The sequence below is a fragment of the Misgurnus anguillicaudatus genome, chromosome 11 (assembly GCF_027580225.2).
Source record: "Misgurnus anguillicaudatus chromosome 11, ASM2758022v2, whole genome shotgun sequence".
Taxonomy (NCBI): domain Eukaryota; kingdom Metazoa; phylum Chordata; class Actinopteri; order Cypriniformes; family Cobitidae; genus Misgurnus; species Misgurnus anguillicaudatus.
Genome location: NC_073347.2, coordinates 9,387,529 through 9,408,541, shown reverse-complemented (window position 1 = coordinate 9,408,541; position 21,013 = coordinate 9,387,529). Strand labels below are relative to the sequence as shown.

At 36.8% G+C, this 21,013-nt stretch overlaps 1 protein-coding gene across 1 annotated transcript in view; it reads right to left on the bottom strand.

The window, feature by feature from the left end:
- The window catches only part of pkdcca (protein kinase domain containing, cytoplasmic a), a 35,165-nt gene extending 19,849 nt beyond the window's left edge, over nucleotides 1-15,316 (bottom strand). The window contains exons 1-2 of the mRNA XM_073872982.1: nucleotides 14,300-15,316; nucleotides 1,707-1,825 (exon numbers count right to left, since the gene is read on the bottom strand). Of these exons, the coding sequence (XP_073729083.1) occupies nucleotides 1,707-1,825; nucleotides 14,300-15,031 (851 nt within the window). The 5' untranslated portion in view covers nucleotides 15,032-15,316. The remainder of the gene's footprint in view (nucleotides 1-1,706; nucleotides 1,826-14,299) is intronic.
- Between the last annotated feature and the right edge of the window lie 5,697 nt (nucleotides 15,317-21,013).

The window sequence follows — 21,013 nt, the reverse complement described above, 5'->3', positions numbered from 1 at the left end:
GGAGCTTAATGCTTTGGCTTCTTTCAAAAAAGAAAACAAACAACGATACAACTGTTCAATTTTTCACTGAAATGTAAGCAACTAGTGATTATTAAAGGTGCGGTGTGTACATTTTAGTGAGATCTAGTGGTAAGGTTGCAACCAATGGCTCAGTCCACTGCTCTTCCCTCGCTTTTGAAACGCATAGAGAAGCTACAGTAGCCAGCACCAAAAAAATTGTATTGACTGAGATAACTTAGTAAAAAAAGTTTGTCCGTTAAGGGCTTCTGTAAAAACATGGCGGCGCAAAATGGCGACTTCCATGTAAGGGGACCCTCGTGTATGAAGATAAAAACGTCTCATTCTAAGGTAATAAAAACAACGGTTCATTATAAAAGGTCTTTATACACCACTGATAATATAGTTTTGTATATTACTTTGCATTTCTGTCAAGAGATCCTTTTAAAAATTACACATTGCACCTTTAACTAAAATTAGCTATAAAGTTACCTATCTTGTTGTATAAAAGCATTTCTGCACTGAAATGTAAGCAACTAGTGTTTATTTATACACATATTTTTTTAGGGGCCGGGGGGGGGCATTTTGCCTTTTTATTTGAGTAATTCAGAGATGACAGGAAAGTACAGGGTGAAGAGAGAGGGGTATGGGATTAGAAAAGAACCTCGAGCTGTGATTCGAACTCGGGTCGCCGGAAGTGCGTCTGCACCATATGTCTGAGCACCGTCCACTACACCATCAGCTCTGATGCAACTATTGTTTATTAACTAAAATTAAGTATAAAATGTCCTATCCTGTTGTATAAAAGCATTACTGCACTCGCAGTCGGGCTGAATACAAGCACGGCTGTGATCACCTGCAGGTCTGTCGATATTCAGCTGCTTGTGTAATTTAAGCATAACACATTTATCCATTTAAAGCCGGTGTTGTCAGATTGTCAATGTCTTGTACGTTCCTGTGAGCAGCTGTCTGTTATCGCAGGAAGAGCTCTGCACAGGATGCGCACTGGTCACAGGAAGTCATAGCAAATCATTATGACATGTTGTCGCGGTCATAGTAAACACTAAACAGCAGGGTCTATCAGGCACAATGTCGTGTTGCCTGACAGGAAGCACAAAGGAAGCAGGACATCACCAAACACAAATCCAGCTTTTCACAAGCTCTGTGTGGGGCAGGGTTAACCATTATGATGTATGTTACATCTTTTTAACAGATTTAGGATTGTTGGAAAGCATTGGGATCAGACTGGAAGAATGGCATCACTATTGCAGATACTGTAGGATTTGATCCTGTGAGCATTGCATAAACTGGAGCGCCACGGCTTATTTTTGGCTCTGGCTACGTCAGAGACATTAAAATTGTTTATGAAATTGCTGAAATTTTATAAAATGAATGTAATTTTACCCTCTATGTTTGTTTACCCTCTTAATCACCTTTATCTTCTGTATGATCTATATGTACATTCGGACCGTAGCGTATTTTACCCATGTTATAAATTACGGCTCGTCTTGCCAAATCCGTTTCAATTATCATATAACGGTAATGTTACACTACGCTAATGCATAAAAATCACTGATTTAATTTGTTTACGACTCTAAACTTTGATAAGGCCAATTCAACTCGTCTTGTTTCTCCCTCAAGCTACAGACAGACAGGAGATGGAATGTGTGATATGACTTCTGCAGACACAGAGTCAGTGACTCACTCTGAATCTTTCCTCCCAGGGCGTCTGCAGTAACTGAATCATCTCCAGAGGGCTGCCGAGCTCCGTGATGGCCGTCACCGTGTCCTTTATATCGTTGCTGTCCTGGTAGCAGTAGCCGTACAGCTGCAGAAGAGAGCAGAGCAAAAGATTATCCATCAACACATTGGGCTTGGCAGATAACAGCGTTGTGTTGAATTTCTCTGTTTTGACCTAGACGTAATGTAGGAAAAGAGAAACCAAGCAGGGTAAAGAATTGTTGTGCAATTTTCTCTTGCGAGGTATGTAAATCGCATTGTATGCAAAATAGGGCTCAGATGCAAAACCCTCTAAGTGCATCAGATTCTGCCAACAAACTGGTATTTCTGAATGACTAAGGCTGGGATTAAGCGGATGTGAGACGAAAGCATTTGATAAACGTATAATACGTATCAAGGGCATTCGGTTATCATCATGATCTCATTTTTGACAGACTTTTGCATCTGAGCTCCTTTTATGTTATATGCTATCAATAGTTTTCCTCTGCGTTGCTGTGATAGACTCCTAGCAGTGCAAATTTGGATCTTTGCTTAAAGAAACATTTTTCTAAGTTAATGCGAGCCAAAAAAGCTAGTTAAAATTAAACAGCATGAAATTTCATCTATAAAGAAAACAACCAATGGCTGGGTGACCGGCTCCACCGGCCGCAGTCATCGGCAACAAATGGAAAAATTTGTCTACTCGTGCCATGTTGGTATAAGGTGAAGGCGACTGTTATATTAATGCACAGCCGAGCGGGAGTTTCTTTTTAGTTCTGTAAACTTCAAAACATCATTTTTACATCAATGACTGATCTCTAGCTGGTGAATAAAGCATCCTTCACCTCAATCTGATGCAATGACAAAGCTAAAAGTGTGTACGTTTAAGTAAAACACTAACCGTGGCCTTCAGTTTTATGCAAGAATTTATTTAAGAATGAAGTAAATGACTTACGAATGTTGTACAAATTATGCAACAATTACTGCAAAAATACATTTATATATATATATATATATATAATATCTTGCAAGGTTGATACCGAGGTGTATAATACTTAAGTATTTTAGTTACATTTCCCAAGCATCTGTGCTTTATTTGAGTGTTTGTCTTGGGAAAAAATTTACTTTGCTTTACTAAAAAATTTTCACTACATTGAATCATACTGTGTATTCCTTTTATATTGCATATTAAAATTTATTTAATACCTAATTACATAAAAAATGTGTACTTTTACTTTCTTGAGTAAAAGTACGAAAGTACTTTTTACTTAAGTAAAAGTAAAAAAAATGTACTAGATGCTTAATGTACTTGAATATTAAATATAAACCCAAAACTTGAAATTATGAAATGCAGTTGAGTAAAAATTATGATAATATGCTTTGGAATGTATGTTTTCCGAAGAAAAACACTGATAAAATACTTGAAAATTGACTTTTATATAGAAATATCTGCATCGATGTGCGTGAGATGTTTCATAAATGTACAAAGCTTTTCTGTCCTGGGCTGAAAGATACAGGGGCGTAGTTACCAAAAAGTGCAATTATGAACTCCCACAATATTTATACAGTGATTAATAAAAATATATGTACACTTGACACTCCACCCAATGTTAAAACCTAAACTACACCCTTAAAAACTAGCTAAAAATGGCAAATTATTCATTCACTGCACTCCTTACAAGAAAGTAACTGTTATAGACGATACAGTATTGCTGGCTTTAACTATTCAATCTTTGGCAACTGATTAAATTGGCGAATAAATGAAGCTGCTGTATGCATAACTTCAAAATGGGTTTTGGCCTGTGCTTCACAACGTATAAATCAGGAATGTGATGCCTGATAAGTAGCGAGATACTATCTCATTTGGCTATCTCAATCAATGTCAAATTTAGGGCAAGAAACTCTTGATCTTGATAACTCTCCCTGTGGGAGAATCTTGAAAGTTTTGCCTGTGATATAAGGCAGGACCAGGAACAATCTGATTTGAGATCTGTGTGTTTAAGCATGCAGGCAGACGTGTAGTGCAAATCATTTCCCAGGAGCTGGCAAAAGAGCAATGGACCTATCAGAGATACAAACTGTAATGACTGTTATCCTTATAATGCATCTAAATGTGTGTGGGTGCTAAAAATGTTAGTTTGTATGTAACATTTCCGTGTGTGTGTCTGTGTGTGTGTTGTAGACTCTACGGCTGCTTGCTGGGAAGGAGACAGACTCGCACATGGAGGAGCGCTGTTGTCTGTCTAGCCACACGGTGCCGTTTTGACGCGTGAGCTCAAAGGTCAGCTTGCCTGTCCAGTCAATTTACTATGGAGGCTTTGTATCTATCCAGAGCGGCTGAGAGTATGAAATACCTTATCTTAACACACAAATATTTTTCTTAAACATAACAAAAAAGATCCAAGGTAAAGATAAACTAAATAAATATCTTAATGCCATTTTGAAAAAAAAAAACATTGGACAGGGTTCCCACAGTCAGGGATAAGCTAGATATACTAGGAAAATAATGAATTTCAGTCTGGAAAATTAATCAAACTTCCAACTTTGGAGATTTCCACGGACTAGTCATTTTTAGTACTTATGCTAGACTCTAAAATATAAATGATATTTAAAAAATTATTAGTAATCACAAACCACTAATACAATCCTAATAGGTGTGGAAACCCTTCCTTGAGGTTTTGGTCAAGAAGTACGATATGCACACCGAATTTGCACTGACTGAAATCTAGAGGTCATGAAATCCAATATAAAAGAGCTTTATTCGATTTATGTTTAGATTTGCATAGAGCTTGAAATTAAAGCGGGGACAACGTAACTGATATTTGTTTGTTTTACAGATTGAATTTGTGTCTTACAAGAGTCGCTTAAAAGCTTTTTCTCAACTTTCAGGAAAGAGTGAATAACATTAAGGGAGGGGTGATGGAAAGAACCCAACAGACCGTGTCCTAGTCTGATCTGAACCTGGAAACATCCTGAAGAAACTAGCAAGAGCTATTTACGAAGAAAAAAAAAACAGACGATTAACATGATTTTCTGTACTTCTTTGAAGTACCATGGTATATCTGTATGACAATCATTCACTATTAAGATACATATTTAAACACTATGATGTTACCTTCATCGTACCATGGTACCACCACAGTCATTTTTAATGGCACTTTAGTGCTCAGTGGAGACTAAAGTGATAGCTTGTAGTGAGTCAAGTGTGTTTTTAACCATAGTAAAATCTTGACTGTAGTTAATCACTATAGCACATGGTCCAATAATATTAATAATCAGAATAATAAAAAATATATATCATTTAATTTTTTATTACAATTTTTACATTAGCTTAATCATAGGCTGTTTATGGCACTAATATTTAATATACAACTTTACCAATCCCATCATTACACTGTCAGAAAAATTGGTCATAATCGATCCCAAGCTGTCACTGGGGCAGTACCCATTACAAAGGTATATGTACCTCTGAGCTACTAATATGAACTCTTTAGGTATAAAGGTATACTTTTTTTTTAAAGTACCACCCTAGTGACAGCTAGGGCCCTATTTTAACGATCTAAGTGCATGGTCTAAAGCGTACAGCGCTCAGTCTAATGGTGATTTCCATCGCATAGTACCCCACGGTTTGATTTAGTTTGAGTCGGGTCAGCTCACTTTTGGGAGCTTTTCCATTGGTGAAGTATGTACCCAAAACTTTTTTAGTACCACCTCGGTTGGGGTTCCAAGCGATCCGAGCTGATACCAAACGTGACGCGAAAACATTTTTATTTAGATTACCTTTACCTTAGTGCTAGCTTGCGCTGTCTCGAGCAAACATGTTCCCAAACTCCCTTTTAGCAATGAAAAACATCCACAGGTTGAGAACCAGGAACACCATACCAGTTTTTTTCCAGGCTTGCAGTTTGTAGCGGCACATTCGCAATGCACATGCGCATTTTATGTGTATATGCAACTTAAATGAGGCTTAGCGGAGCGCATCGACTGACGACACCAACGCAGTGTTTGTACAGAAACTGTCATGTGATACAGATGTAGTGATAAACACGATGTGCAATACAACTATTTGTGGTGGTCAATTTAGATTTTGTGGCGGACTGAGAAATAAATGAATGTAGGGGGATGCTTAGCATTCCAACAATGCTCTCACTTATATGATACAGAAGCAGGCACAAATATAACAACACGCCTATAATCCCTCCTACTCTGAAGTGATACTGAACTCGATGGAGAAGCTAACCAAGCCAAGGTGAGGTGAGCTGACCTGACCCAAACCAAACCGTGGGGTACTATGCAAAGGAAAGGTACCATAAAAGGGCGTGTCCAAATCCACTTTGCTAGTTTAACGATGAGAAAAATGGTCTGTACGCCCGGCACACAGTCTAAAAGGATTGTTCCTATTCTCGTAATGAGTAATGGGTGTTTTTTTGGGCGTGATGTGCAATCAACCACTCCCATCCCCTTTAAAAGCCAGTTGCGTTCGCGCCATGCCGAATATCTATTCAGGGAACATTGTTGTGTTTTTTTATTAAAACCTTTGGTTCTCTTTAAAAGTCATTTTCTTTTAGTCATGGAAGTAAAATTAGCAACATCATCAGTGTAATTTTAAATAATAATTTACAAATATGCAAGAAAAGGTTTGTACTCTACAAAATACAAGCAGGAGATAAAGAACTATATTTAAAAACATTTGTGTGCTGTCAATGTGTGTAATAAGCAAACGCACATTGTCATCTCATTTCTAGGCGCATATTATGTATGCGCTCTTTAAATAACAAAAAACAATATGCGTCATTGACTTTAGACTTTAGATCAGGTTTTAGATGGTCAATGGCGTAGTCTATTTTAGTTGCCTCAAAATAGCAAAGCTCCAACAATGCGCCTGAACACACCTCGTTTTCAGACCAGCACGCCCATGGGAGCAAATGCATTTGCTATTTAAACAACATGACGCTGGACATGAAAATTATAACTGCGCTGGGCTGAAACTAGCAAAAACACTTGTGTCACGCTTTGCACTGCATTGCGCCGGGTGTATAATCTGAAAATGTACATTGTTTAAATTGAAACAAATACGGTTTTAAAAACCACATTGAATTTCAAAAAGTAAAAAAACTTTGTTAGCACTGTAAATAAAAATACTCTGCCCTGATGTTCCAAGCGTAGAAATTCCATTGCAATTTCTCTAGCACTTTCTTAAAATGTGCACTGTACCAACAATAAAAATATTTCACAATCAATTTCTTTATAAAAAAAGATGTTTTTATATCATTTCTCTATTTATAGGGTTATCAAGAGTGATCAGATCTCCTTAAAAAATTTCCATAACTATTGCTGTGTGTGTTGATATAGCAATGCTTAAAAAAGCATTTCTGTGTTAGGTGTCATTAATATGCAAACACACCAACACGTACTTGCTCACAACCCTACCACCACCATTTAATGAGGACACCCTGGCAATGCATCCAAACACCCGTAGAGACGACCATGTTTGCCCAGAGATGAAACTGGCTGGGCACTGAAAGCCAGAACGTACAGCCACTGAGGAAAAGACTGTCCGAGGGAACAAGAACGCTGTTCACATTTTAAACGTGTGTTTGTGTGCGTCTGAGCGATAAAGTTAAAGTGTAAAGTGAGTAAACGGTTAAATGAATGACCTTGTTTTAATCAAGTTTCTGTCAGAAAGCCACTTGAATCACTTCCAGGGAGTTATTTTCCCTCGCATTTCAAATTGATCCTCGAACATTAACCGGATTTAAGACTCATTACGGTGCAAACAGAGAAATGAGCAATTGTTAAATCTTACAGCTAAAGTGTAAACTCAACACCACATCTTTTCACAGTTTTTGATTGCTTTGTTTCAACTCAGAAATTGTTCAAACTCACGAATTGGTGATCTTTCAAGGCAGCAGTAAGTAAAACCTCAAATCTACATTCCAACAAACTAACACAATGAAAGGATTGCAATGAAATTTCTTCACCCTGAACTGCCTACACAGTCTAGCACGCAGTATTTTCTGAATCACGTATCTGCGGATGTGTAAATCACAAGGATCTTTTCAGTAGAGCTGTTGCACAAGTTGAATTTCTCATGAACCTGTTTCTGTCTATTTAAACAAACCAATAAAGATTCAAGAAGAGAGTTCGGCTCATTTCCTCCCACAATCCTCTTGTTCTGAATTCATCCTCCAGACAGTCATTATCACACTCCCAATCCATCCTATTGTCAGCGACTCTCAAACGCCACTCCTGCGGGTTCAATCCTTCATGTGCACAATGGAAAAACCATGTCCAACCAATTGTTAGCTTTTCTCAAAAGACAAAAGGCGAGCATGTTGGAGATGTGGTTTAGCGGTTGGTGAATGACTCGTGTTTAAAGAACTGGTCATTATTTTCTCGCCGTGATGTTGTTTCAAAATCCTCGGGTCAGTTTTCACGCAGCTCTTTTCTAAAAAACTACAATTCATTGTGACCATGCCTGTCAACTTCCAAAAACACATAAAAGCACCATAAATGCAGTCCATGCTACTCGTGCCCTACATCTGGTGTCTGCTGAAGTCCTGTGTTAGCTTTACAGGAGGAATAGTGCAAAATAACTTGCGGTCCATCAACCATAATTCATTCGCATTTAGGGTAAAAAATGGGTCACCAACTTATCATGCGAGGCTGGATGTTAAAAAAGCACATCATTTTAGATTTGTGAGATGAAGAATTAGATCAGAATGGAAAGTTTTTCTATATATTTTTTTTATTCACAATGCTCGTATGGCTTCTGAAAGCTTGAAATATGTACTAGGGCTGCATGATATTGAAGGAAAAAGCGATATGCGAGAACATGTGATAAACGGTATGCAATACAAGAATGCTTAAAGTTTGTTTAATCAATTTGAATACAAACATTTCTGTATTTTTAAATACAGAAAATCATATAACAAACATACATTTCACATTCATTCTGATCGATGATTATATTCCACACGTCAGAGCAAACACAAGCACACATTCATGTACCAGACTGCCTGCTAAAACTTTAATTATATATAACCTTTGGAAGAATTAAAATACTATACCATTTTAATATGCAAATTGCCATATGCAGATTTGCGATATTTTAATAAATTATGCAGCCTTAAAAATGAAAAGCATTAGAGGAACAACAGGAGAGTAGATGACAGCATTGTCATTTTAGGGTAAACTGAAGATATAAAATTGTGTTATATCATTTATATGAATATGTCTTTAAAGAAATACAAAAGATATATCTGTGTGGCTTTCAGCGTCTATTACGGCTTAAAGTTAATGGCACAGTAGAGCAACATTGAAACAGATTAATGTAAAATCAGAGAGGAATGTGGTTGATATAAGTGCAAATAAAACCACAAGGTATAATGCACAGATATTCACAGATATTCACAGACGGGTTTATGTGCTCTCTAAAAACACTTGATAATTTGGGTGCAAGTCTGTATTGCCAAATATATTTCTAAAATAAATAAATCTATCTTTCATGTTAAGTCTTTAGCTACACTGTACAAAAATCCAACTTGCGTTTTATTGAAGAAACTCTGTTTTTAAATTCACTGCACTATTTAAGACAAGAAAAGTTGAGATAAAAAATTATTAAAGTGAAATTTAAAACAATAAGTATGGCCAACTTAATATATCAATCTGAGAGAACTAAAAGCTCTAAGTTTGTTAATAAAATAGCAAGCATTGGATTATAACTCAGTTTGAAGGTTTTTGGTATGATGCCATTTTTGGCTTTACTTCCACATCAAACTTAGTGTTACCCTACTTTAAGATTGTTGTTGTATCTGGTTCTTGCATGTACATTTTACTAAATGCATTAGATTAGAGGATTTTTTTCATCTGAGTTGAATACAAAAGGATCTCAATTTTTTTTTTTGCATTTTGGACCCATAAATCACAAGTCTTAGTTCATTTAACTTTTTGACAAACAAAATCCATACACATAATCTTTCAAGTTAACTGAATTTAAAATTGTAAGTTCAAAATGTTTTGAGGAATACCCATAATCCCTAGCACCACAAAATTTCTATGTTTTATCAAATAATACTGATAGGTCATTTAAATAGATGTTAATTAAGAAGTGATGGTGGTTTAAGCTCTTTTTAGCTTCACTGATGTTATTTTGTTGTAAATTAGTTACCATTTAGGTAATCAGTATTTGCTTTGATAAACATGGACCCTTTTAAAGACTTTGTATTTCTCTCCACAATTATAAAGATGCATGTCAGCAATGCAGTTTCATGCACTGTAAAAAATTCTTTGCTGCCTTAAAATCAGCATTTTTGTTAAATCAACCCGGATTCACAAGTAATTTCAACTTACTATTATTTATTTTGACTAGAGATGAGTTGTTATAACTACAGGTGAATTGTTATAACTTATAAAATTAAGTTGACTTTTCTAAACTATATTTTATAAGTTGTGACAACTCATCTCTGTTGACATGACTTAAATCTGTAAATCTGAGTTGATTTAACAAAAAAAATTTTAAGGCGGCAAATATTTTTACAGAATCAGGATTATTCAATGATCGACAGAGTTATAATATTATTTAATACGTTATGAACACCAAAGTAAATTAATTTAACAATTTAAGTTCAGTAAACATAAGCACTACGTTTAGTGAACTTAAATATGTACACTCTAAAAAAATCTCAGATTTTCAAGTCATTTCAACTTACTATTATTTATCTTGACTAGAGATGAGTTCTTATAACTACGGATGAGTTGTTAAAACGTATAAAATATAGTTGAAAAAAGTCAACTCCATTTTATAAGCTGTAGCAACTCATCTCTTGTCAAGATAAATAATAGTAAGTTGACATGACTTGTAAATCTGAGTTGATTCAACAAAAAAAAATTAAGGCAGCAAAGATTTTTAACAGAATAGGTATTGGTGGACCAACCTCTTGTTCTTCTTTTAATAGACTTGTTTTAACTTAAAGCAACAGGTTTAAAAGACTTTTATATATGGTTTAGCAAAACTTAAACAACAAAAGTTGAATAAACTCAAAAAAGCTTTGCAGCCAGTTACTTTATTTTTTGTAAGTTTACTCAACGTTTTATTATTTTTACAGTGTAAACACATTTTAATTATGTTTTTGTTGTACTTAAACAGCTGGGAAACAAATCGAATGTGTGTCAAAATATTGGATCTGTGCATTGGGTCTTAAGTTGTACATTTGGTAAACACAGCCGAATAGACCAGCTGCTGTCTATAATGCTGTAAACATTAGTAAATTAACCAAGAAATTTTGAAATCACAGTGCATACTAACATTTTGATATGGTGACAAACTTTTCCTAGCAAAAATAATAATAATGATACTATTGCAAACAAGAGTTTGGTCCATTTGCCCACGCCTAGTTGTGACCCCAGCTGATGAATCCCAGTACCAGGCAGGGGCAAATCTAGCACTGCGTTTTGTCCACACCCAATGTCCTTAAAAGTTAAAGTATTAACCAGTGTTTAATTACGTCTAACACTAAAACTCACAAATCTGCACCCTCTGTCTCTTAGAAATGACCCTGGGGCCCCTGTGTCCACGACACCAAGCTTTCACATTCACATGGTACATGCTCACATTAGCAGTTACTGATTACCCCTCAGTGTGTGTGCGTGTTTGTGTATGTGTGTGTGTATTTTGGGACTTCACTACAGGTCTGAGGAGTTAACAGAATGACATGCTAATGTAAACATAATCCCAGTGCAAGACCACCTTAATCAGGCCCCCGAGCTGTGTTGCAGATTCCCTAACACACCATCTCAAATGCTTTCCATATACAAATACTCCTAAGAACCAGGAGAGAACTTAAAGCAATAGTTAACTTCAAAATGGACACTTTTTATAATTAACTCACCGCATCCTTACATTATTTGATGTGGATGTGATCTTAGGATGTCCTGAACATCATGACTTAAATTTCTCTAATGTATAACTTTAGCGCACACACAAGCGCACAACATCTTCAGTTATTATTCACACTATTTAAACAAATTGTAATCTTTTACTCTGTGACAAAATTCATCCTGTTTACCTGCTGACATGGCAAGGGTTCTGAATGAGATGTACTGTATTTACAGTCTACATAGCAGCCCTACCAATCATGCCTGTTTATATAACAGGTGTTACCCTCGCTTGTAAGAGGAAGATGGGGATCTGCTTGACAGACATGTAAGTTAAAGACCTCAAGATTTGCTTCTGCCCTAGAAAGCTGAGTAGAGACGTTACTGAGGTTTGACCTCCCTCACTGGGGCGAACGGTAGGCAGACCGGCGTTGATCCTTTCTGTGTGCACTCTCAGTGAACTCGGCCTGGTGCTAATCAGCCTGCCGTATCGTATCTTCTCACCCCTGACCTCGCAACTTATAAAATAAGAGGCGTGTATTTTCGTCTGACGTGACGGCTGCCAAAGCAAATGAAAAGCAACACCTCTTGGGCTGACTGGTCAGGTACGAGTACGAAGATATAATCAAAGAAAAATTTGGCCAGGGAACATGGTCTGTTTATTAATACATGCATGTGAGAAATATCTGTACTTTTACCTTCTACGTGTTGATTTATAAAGAAAGGTATTATTTCACTCATTCGCAGATTTATTTATTTAAGTTTCAAGCCTGAAGAGTTTGGCAGTGGGACTGATAAAGTAAAAGTGGCACCACATTACTATGAAGGGACTCCGAATGTGACATAAATTGGAGGGGATGGCCATGCACGTTCAAGTCAGACTTTAAATTTCAGACCTTGCAAAATTACACATAATGATATTTGTATAAGACTTGGGATAAAGGTGATACGAGCATGTACAAAAACAACGACAAACTGTGTAAGACAGGGAAATGTCAACTGGCCATAGACAAAGGTCCTCTTATGTTAAGCAGTTGAATTTGGTAAATGTAAAATATGTGTAGAAATAAATTAAATTATTAATTACTTTATAGATATTGATATAACTTCGGAATTTCAAGACAACATCAAAAAGTATACATTTGTGCATTAACACAACTGATACATGCTTGTTAAGTTTGCACTTTGCAATATGCAGCCAGCATAATTATGTCACATGTAATAAAAAATTACATTAGAAAAACCTTTAAATCTTTTTTATATATATGCTGGTTAGTGTGTGTGTGATTTTTTTTAAATAAATTTACCTTTTAAAAATTTGCATAATGAAGAAAATAAATGTAGTACAATTTTCTATGGAAAATATTTTTTCATGTATCTGCAATAAGTGTAAGCATCATACTAAATATTACACTAGTTTTATATTCTGTTATATACTGTTAATTAAACTTTAAAGAGTGAATGATAAAGGTTTGCAAGAAAAGTATAAACTCAGTTCTAAACATTAACCATATTTGTATTAACAAAAACTACATTTTGAATAGGGTGGAAACATCTACTATGTGATCTTTTTTTTTTTTCTTAACAAAAATTCCAGTTATGTATGAGATATAAATTTAAAACTCATTATTAAATATATATGAATTATAACATTTAACACTTATTATTTTATAACACATGTTGGCCATATCTTTCTAGCATTATGACTTTGTATAAGCAATAAAATATAATGATGACGTCCTTGTATTTTTTGTGAGTTTAATAATTGGGATCCTGCACCATTGGGTCCCTGCTGTGAGCACAGAGGCCCCAATCTACAGCATCTGATAAAGCGCTTAACAATAGGCTACGACAGCATTTGGATAAAGGAGCCTGTTTTTAAATTAACTAAACCAGGAATCACTGGTTATATAAACAGTACTGAATTGCAAAAATATATATTAGGCTTAAACAACTAATAAAACAATCGTGTCAGCAAAACCACTACTAAATTGTAACTCATTATTCACCAGCAACTTACATTTTTACTGGATTGTCTGAAGATACACGCATAAGATACATTGACTTCAACAAAAAGTGTCAAAATAAACGACACACGGACCAAAAACAGGCCGAATAACACCTGAGGAGCGATAACAGCCCCCATTCAAGCGGACAATACGCCTAATCTCCAGTCACTTGTGGATTGCATGATAAACTAATTACTAAAACAAACTATTAAAAACAAACACTATTAGCTTTGTGTTGATTTTGATACTTCACGCGTAAACCTAGACACCATGAGGTCTCACACCTGGTCAATAAAGCGATAAGGTTTATATTAGAAAATGCTGATAGGCATTAATTAACTTTGGTGTTCATTTTCTTGGGATTTTTTCTTTCCTCTCCAGACAGGTTATTGAGATAAGTCGTTTTTAATGAACCCGTTGACTGAAATATTTAACATTGCAGTGTTACACACACGAAAACTGCTGCACTTCATGTTGTTTTAAAAAGTAGCCAACACACGTTCATATTATTTGGATATTGGCCATTATTGTTAGGCTACTTAATGTGTAAATACACTTTACCACATAAACAACGTTGTGTAAAGCGTCGACAATATTTTAATTTACCACATTTTAAATTATGTGCATTATTGCACTTATTACATTCAATGCTTTGTTAAAAAAAACTACTAGATCTCTAAACGTTCGGAAATAATTACCTTGAGAATATTCGGGTGCTGCAGTCTCTCCATCAAAGTCATTTCTTTGACGATTTTGAAGGAAGCGAGTTTGTAACAGTCTTTCGACGACGCGTACTTCTTCACGCAATTCTCCATATCGTGGCCTCCGAAATCTACTGATTTTAACGCGACGGAGAAGCTGCTGTTCAAAGCCGCTTTATACACGGCTTTCGTGTACCCGGATCCCAGATAATGAACATTTGTCACATTATCAATACTGCCGCAGCCGAGCATCGCTTCACGCGGGGACTCCTGATGCAACTTTGTTGCTATAGAAACAACAGGATGATCGCCTGGGTTTTCATAAGTATCGTTTCCCCCAATTTCTTTGTATGACTCCCAGTCGCTGTCTTGCTCCAGGTCCATGAGTCGCCTGCGCTCCAGCGGTCGAGCGGCGTCTCCGGTGCCGACCCAGTGCGCGCGTCTCTGGCGATAGCGCAGCACCTCGTCTAATCTCTCGCGTATCTGCAATCGGAGCTCCGGGAGTCTCCCGGCGGCGGCCGTGGGTTCAAGCTTGGTTTCGACGTGTGGCGAGTCATCGGCGTGTAGCCGGACGGCCGCGTCCCCTCCGGGCTGCTGTTTTTCGTGGTAGTAGCGATGCGCGCGCTCGCCGTGGTGCTCGAATCCAGGAATAAACAAGAAATTCATTAGCGTGCCCATGAAAAATGAGAGACAGAAGCCCGCCGCGACCACCATTTTCCTCCGCTTCATTTTGTTGCTTATTATTATCAATAGAAAATAGATGTGTTTCCCCTTCCAGCCTCCGCCTACCAGCCGGGCAGCTGCAGGCAGTCTGGCCGTGCGCTGGTGTAGTATCGTGCAGCGTAACGTGTTCAGGATATCGAGGGAAGGATGTGCAGTGCCGTGTGTTCAAGTCTTCATCTTGCAGTTATGATTAATGCCATCTCGCAGATTTAAGATCCACCCCATATAAGGCTGATCATTGTGACACTTGCCTCCTAGCGTGTTGCGTGCGAGCGCAGTTAAGCGGGGTCTCCGTGGGCACACCCGCACTGTGCGCTACAAGTGACGTCACTGTGATTGACAGTTTATTCAACCCTGCTGTACTGTAGTTTCGACTGAAGCTCCTGCTGATTTAGAAGTGGTAAGAAAGCAATGTATTGAACTACACTACCCAACATTCAACGCGCCAGCGGGATCGTCTGCATCTATGGGGCGGCTCTAGGGGTTCTTTGAAATAAAGGCTTTTTTTCTTTCGCTGCTTAGAGATTTTATATATTATTCCGAATATTTATTTAGTTATTATGTATTTTGCTATAAATAAATGTCCATATCCAACTAGCCTATGAGTATCTTTATTTATTCATATAGCCTAATATATTATTTTATATTAATTAAGATTGATTATTTTCTTAATACAGTTATTCTGTCTTTTACTGATTAATATAACTATTCATATATAGAAATATGTAAATGTTGCTCGTTTATGTAGGTTGAGGCTTATGCTTTTTGGTCAGTGATTCAGTTCGTCACTGCTCATATTACATTGAGTAATAGGAAAAGGACATTTTTCAATCTTTCTATGACAACTATCCCCACCGCATGACTGATTTCTCTAATGTTTTCAACAAGCATTTAATTCTCCTTTAGCTCACTGCTAAATTGATAGTGCGGTCTGTTTAATTTTAGACTAAAGTCTGCAAGTCCCACTACCTTTGGGAAAGAAAAGTGTGTATAATTGCGTCTCTAGGGTCGGAGACGAAAAGGTTTAAATGAAAAACAGACACGGGCAAAGGGCTTGAAGAATTATAGAAACTTGCAGCTTTGTTAAACTCCAGCAAGATAAGGGAATTTTATGGACCATAATTTGCGTAATGCTAAAATGATTTCTTCATGCACTATTTTGTCTGTGAATAAATAAACTTAAATGGCGTTGCAAAATCAATCAACTAATTCGTGTATAGGCTACTCCATGTTTACCACAAAATCATAAAGTAGCCTACAACTGTTTTGGATAAGGTCACTTTTTAGGATACATTGGATTTGCAGTAATTACGCAATCGTATGGAGCAGGCGAAAGAGTTGCCAGGAATAGCACAAGTCACGAATGCCATGGAGACACACAGGGCAATCCATCATGAAGGCATTAACATGCTGTTAGCAACTAATTAACAAATACAATCAACATGGAAACTGCCGCAATAACAGCAGAGCAGCAGGAGCCCTGCTTCAAGCCAGTCAGGGGTGGCTCTTAATTTTGGCACATGCGTCTGCTCTTATTTATAGCACTAATTAAGCTAATGTAATTAGGTGATGTCTAAATGTAATGAGCAAAACTTAAACTTAAATGAAGGGAAATTATGGTGTTTGCCGTATATTTTTAGTGTTATGTTCACCCTGAGACTTTTATAAAAGTTTCGTTCATTTTTTACTATAGCAACATTATAATAATAGAATATTTTAAAAAGTATCATTTTGGCAAGAAAACTTAACACATTACAGATGGAGATTACAACGTAAAAACTGAAACGTAGCTCCATCTCCTGGGCACTATAATAATAATAATAATATGCTAATAATAATAATAATAAGCTAATAATAATAATAATAATGTCTATAAATATAAATAAATAGAGTAATGGATGAAATAACCGTATTGTATAATTTGAATGTACAACGCAAGGACAAACTGAGAAAGAAAATAGCAACATAAATAATTTTATAAATATTCTTAATTTATATTTTTTAAAAATAGGACTAATAAAGTGTTAAATAATAAATCTTTACAATTAAACAATCCTGTTTAGACAATGTTAGTTTTGTTAATGAATGGTATGCATGACATTTGGACTCAAGCAGAGGGAGACACAATGTTATCTACCTGCATGACAATGGCTCATTAATATAAACAGGTGCTCGTTATCATTCCAACTAAAACCCATCGTTTTTAAACGACATTTATCTTTACAGTCTTTCTTAAACGACGGAGGTGGGAAATTGTATTAATGGTAAAATGTAGTATCTTAACAAACAAGGTTAAGAAAATGAAAGGTTAGCAAATAAAAAAGTCAAAGTTTTACAATTTCTAACAATTTGGGTGCACTTGTATTACGTATTGTTAATTAATTTAAGTAATAGCGTGTTAACATTTTGACGCAAAATGGTGGATGAACATTTCAAATACATTAAAATATAATTTGCCTTTGTTGTTCCGTTAAATACTCATTTTTATTCTTAATACACAATAAAACTGTAACAATCGAGCAACAGAAGTGAAGTGGGGGGAAATGCAATTTTACTTCTCATTGTTGCTTTAATATTTGACATCATTAGCATTGGCAACCCTGAGGCGGGGTGGAGACCCTGCACACCTCGGGGGAGCAAACACGCGCTAATGCGCCTTAAGAAAAGTGCGTTTTCCTGAGACAATGACGCAGACTTTGTGCTCTCAAAACCCTGACATCTTAAATGTACGTTTGCATATGAATAGATTTAGATTCACCATAGATACGGAAGTTTTCCCTTTGACTGGAGTTTTTGTGATTGAACCGATTATTGGGACGTTTGCAGTCAGATTTACGCAAACCACATGGTGATTGAAAAATGTGATGAGAATACACATGTGTCAATCAAATATTAATCAGAACGTCCTACTTAATAACCTAGTTAACATTTTTGTGATTTATTTTAATTCAAAATCATTATCAGTTAAAAAAACTTTCTCCTATCAGGCTGCAAAGTCCTTTTGGTCGTTATTTAATTCATCTATCAAACATTCTCCTTTAACCCACAAAATCAAAATGCAGAAAAACGTCAGCTCTTCTCCAGTAGGAACACATGTCTTGTTGTATTTTTGAAAAGTAAACATGTAAAGTTGGCTGATTCTTGAGTCTGTGTTCATTATGAAATATGCTGGACAGCAATATCTGAACTGTGTCTTGTGAATATCCAGAGAGCGTGTCTGGGTTTCCTCAACATGAACTTTCATTTATGCATGCAGATTTCTTTTGCCATGTAGGGCCAAAACAAATATGAACAATTTTATGATTCATAGCTGCTGAAACCACAGTGACTTAAGATCATTTTTTTTATTGCACATTTGTTCTGTTTAGATTTTGCTCTTTATGATGATTGTCAGCACTATTTCAGATGTAGAGAAAAAAGAGAAGAGCGTTCAGAAAGAGGTGCTACCACCCTCTAAACATATATTCCCATCTTTATAAATTGGTTTATACATTGTGACAACTGGAACAGTACAGTATGTGTGTTTCTAACTCAAAGTTTAGACTGTTTCTTATCAGTTTGATGTTTTCCTTAAGGCGCTAATGGCACACACTTATCTCCTTAACTCTGACCAAACGTATGTTTTCTCTAAACAGGGAACTCGGCAGGTACCCTGATCAAAGCCACAGAGACAGTCTACAAACAACCAAACCTCAACATAAACCACCAAAGTGATTCTTCATCATTAAGAGCTGAATATAACGTAGTACGGTGCTGTAAATTTAAAAACAATTTTTTTTGTTGATGGGCATTAACATAAATGGGGTAAATTCAGTGAGGTTGGGCTACTTTTTGAGATATTTCTTTGTACTGTGGTCACAGTATGCATATGTGTGTGGGCTATTTTTTCCTAAACATATCCGGGTGATTAACTTTCTGTGTGTAGGGGTGATTTAGAGGTGAAATGAGTTGGATGTCAACATGAGATTTATGGACCTGCAAAACGGAGTAGTATGATATTTTTAAGCACTTTATATATGGTGACCTCACCACCTCACAGAATCTGTGGCCTATGAATACCATCAGTCTTTATGTTTCTATTCAAACTACAGCAGTTCATAAAAACCCTACAGCAATGCATACAATCGCACTTCAGTAAAACGTTCATTTTGTTATATTTCTCTCAACACTGCATGTGCCCAAGTAAGTCAGAGCGTCTCTAAGCATGTGTTTAAGGCTGCGTTCATATGTTTTTAATCAGGTCTGTCTAATAAAGAGGTTAGCTCAGGTCATTGTATCAACACACGGTATTGGTTCACTCCTGCAGCGAGGCAGAAAATTGGATGATGCTCCCTTTCTGCTCTCCAGTTAATCGGGCATCATCCTGCCAGTCCTTGTGGTTTCCAGTCATATTCTGGGAAGGGGCCACAATCTCAGAAGATCTTGGATGTTTTTCCATGTTCCCTTCCTTCACAGCTGAATGGGTAAACCGGATGCACCATACTAGCCATGAAACTCATATTATGTAGGATAAAATAATGCAATCGCATACACATAATGACAAAACAACATCTACAGTAGCCTATAGACGGTTTCATCGGACGCACACGGTTACACGTCTGGTTGTAACTTAACTTCCACTACTGATTGTTTAATGGTTTGACTCTAAACTTTGGAACAAATACCTCGTCGGAAATAACACTTTTTTGGTTTCCTAAAGACGAGGGGAGACGGCGATCATGGATCATTGTGAAGGGAAGTTTGGCAGCCGGTTTGTAGTTAACATTGTATACATTATACATTTTACACAGTAATGTTACCTCAGTGATGTTTTTTATATGCTTTAACTATAAAATATGAACTACTGTAATCTAAATGTTGTTTATGTTCCATGAAAGCTTGATTCAACAAAAAATTAAGTCAGCAAAGAATTTCTTACAGTGTATATGCAAAGTTGAAGTGAAAATGTGGTTGCTTTATATTTAACATCTAAACATATCTTCTTAATGTATAATAATTTTCTTCTTTGAAAGTACTTATATATTTAATACCTAAATATTAAATATTTAGGTGTTGTATCCCCAGCAAAATGTGCAGGTCAAGCATCTGCCCCACTGAAACATTATAATTCCCTCTGGTCAACAAAGAAGCTTGGACCTTTCAACTGCACACAGCCATCTGGCCAGCCCAATGACAGACCTCCATGTAGCCACTTTAGATGGCAGGATTACTGGGCTGTGACTGCCACGGCAGGATGCTCAGGGGACCGGGGGATCTGTGTCCTGAAGCCCAGGGAACTTGATCGGTGGGGGGATGACTGCAAAGACCTCCAGCCTACAGCAGCAAAATGGGCGCCTGGGGAGCAAGAGCTCACAATGGAGTCTCTCAGCACCCAGACAGCAGCAGAGAATGAATGAGGAGAAGGGAGGGGGGTGATGGGCAAGACTAGAGGAAAGGGAGCATTGTTGCACAGATGTCTGGGGTGGAGGTATGGAGTCAGGACGGGACTGAGTCAGTGCACCTGTAGGACTTCATGCAGGTTAGAAGAGTGAAATGCAGATTTCTCATGGGATCTGTCTCTTTGTATGGACAGTGAACATGAGGTCATGCGAAAAGTATCTTATGTCCATGTGTGTGCTTGACACCAGATGAAGTTCTTATACACATTAAGCTTGAATTATGGACAATCCTACAAAAAATTATCCAACGTGATCTCATGGTTGTACAGCGATCTTGATCCCAGTTGTCAACAGCAACTGTAAACGTCAAATCTCATGTTCATATTTGAATTCAAATATTGCAACTCAAGAAGCTTTACGACACATTGCTTTACGGCAGTGATATCAAACGCTCATTTGCTTATGCGTGCTACATCACAGATTTGTGACATTGCTGTCTTTCAGTCAATGTACCTTTGAAATTTGAAATGTGCACCTTGACAGAGAGAAGATTTAATGTTCTCATTGATGAATAACTTTAATACTTCTCTCTACTTCATATAGACGGTTT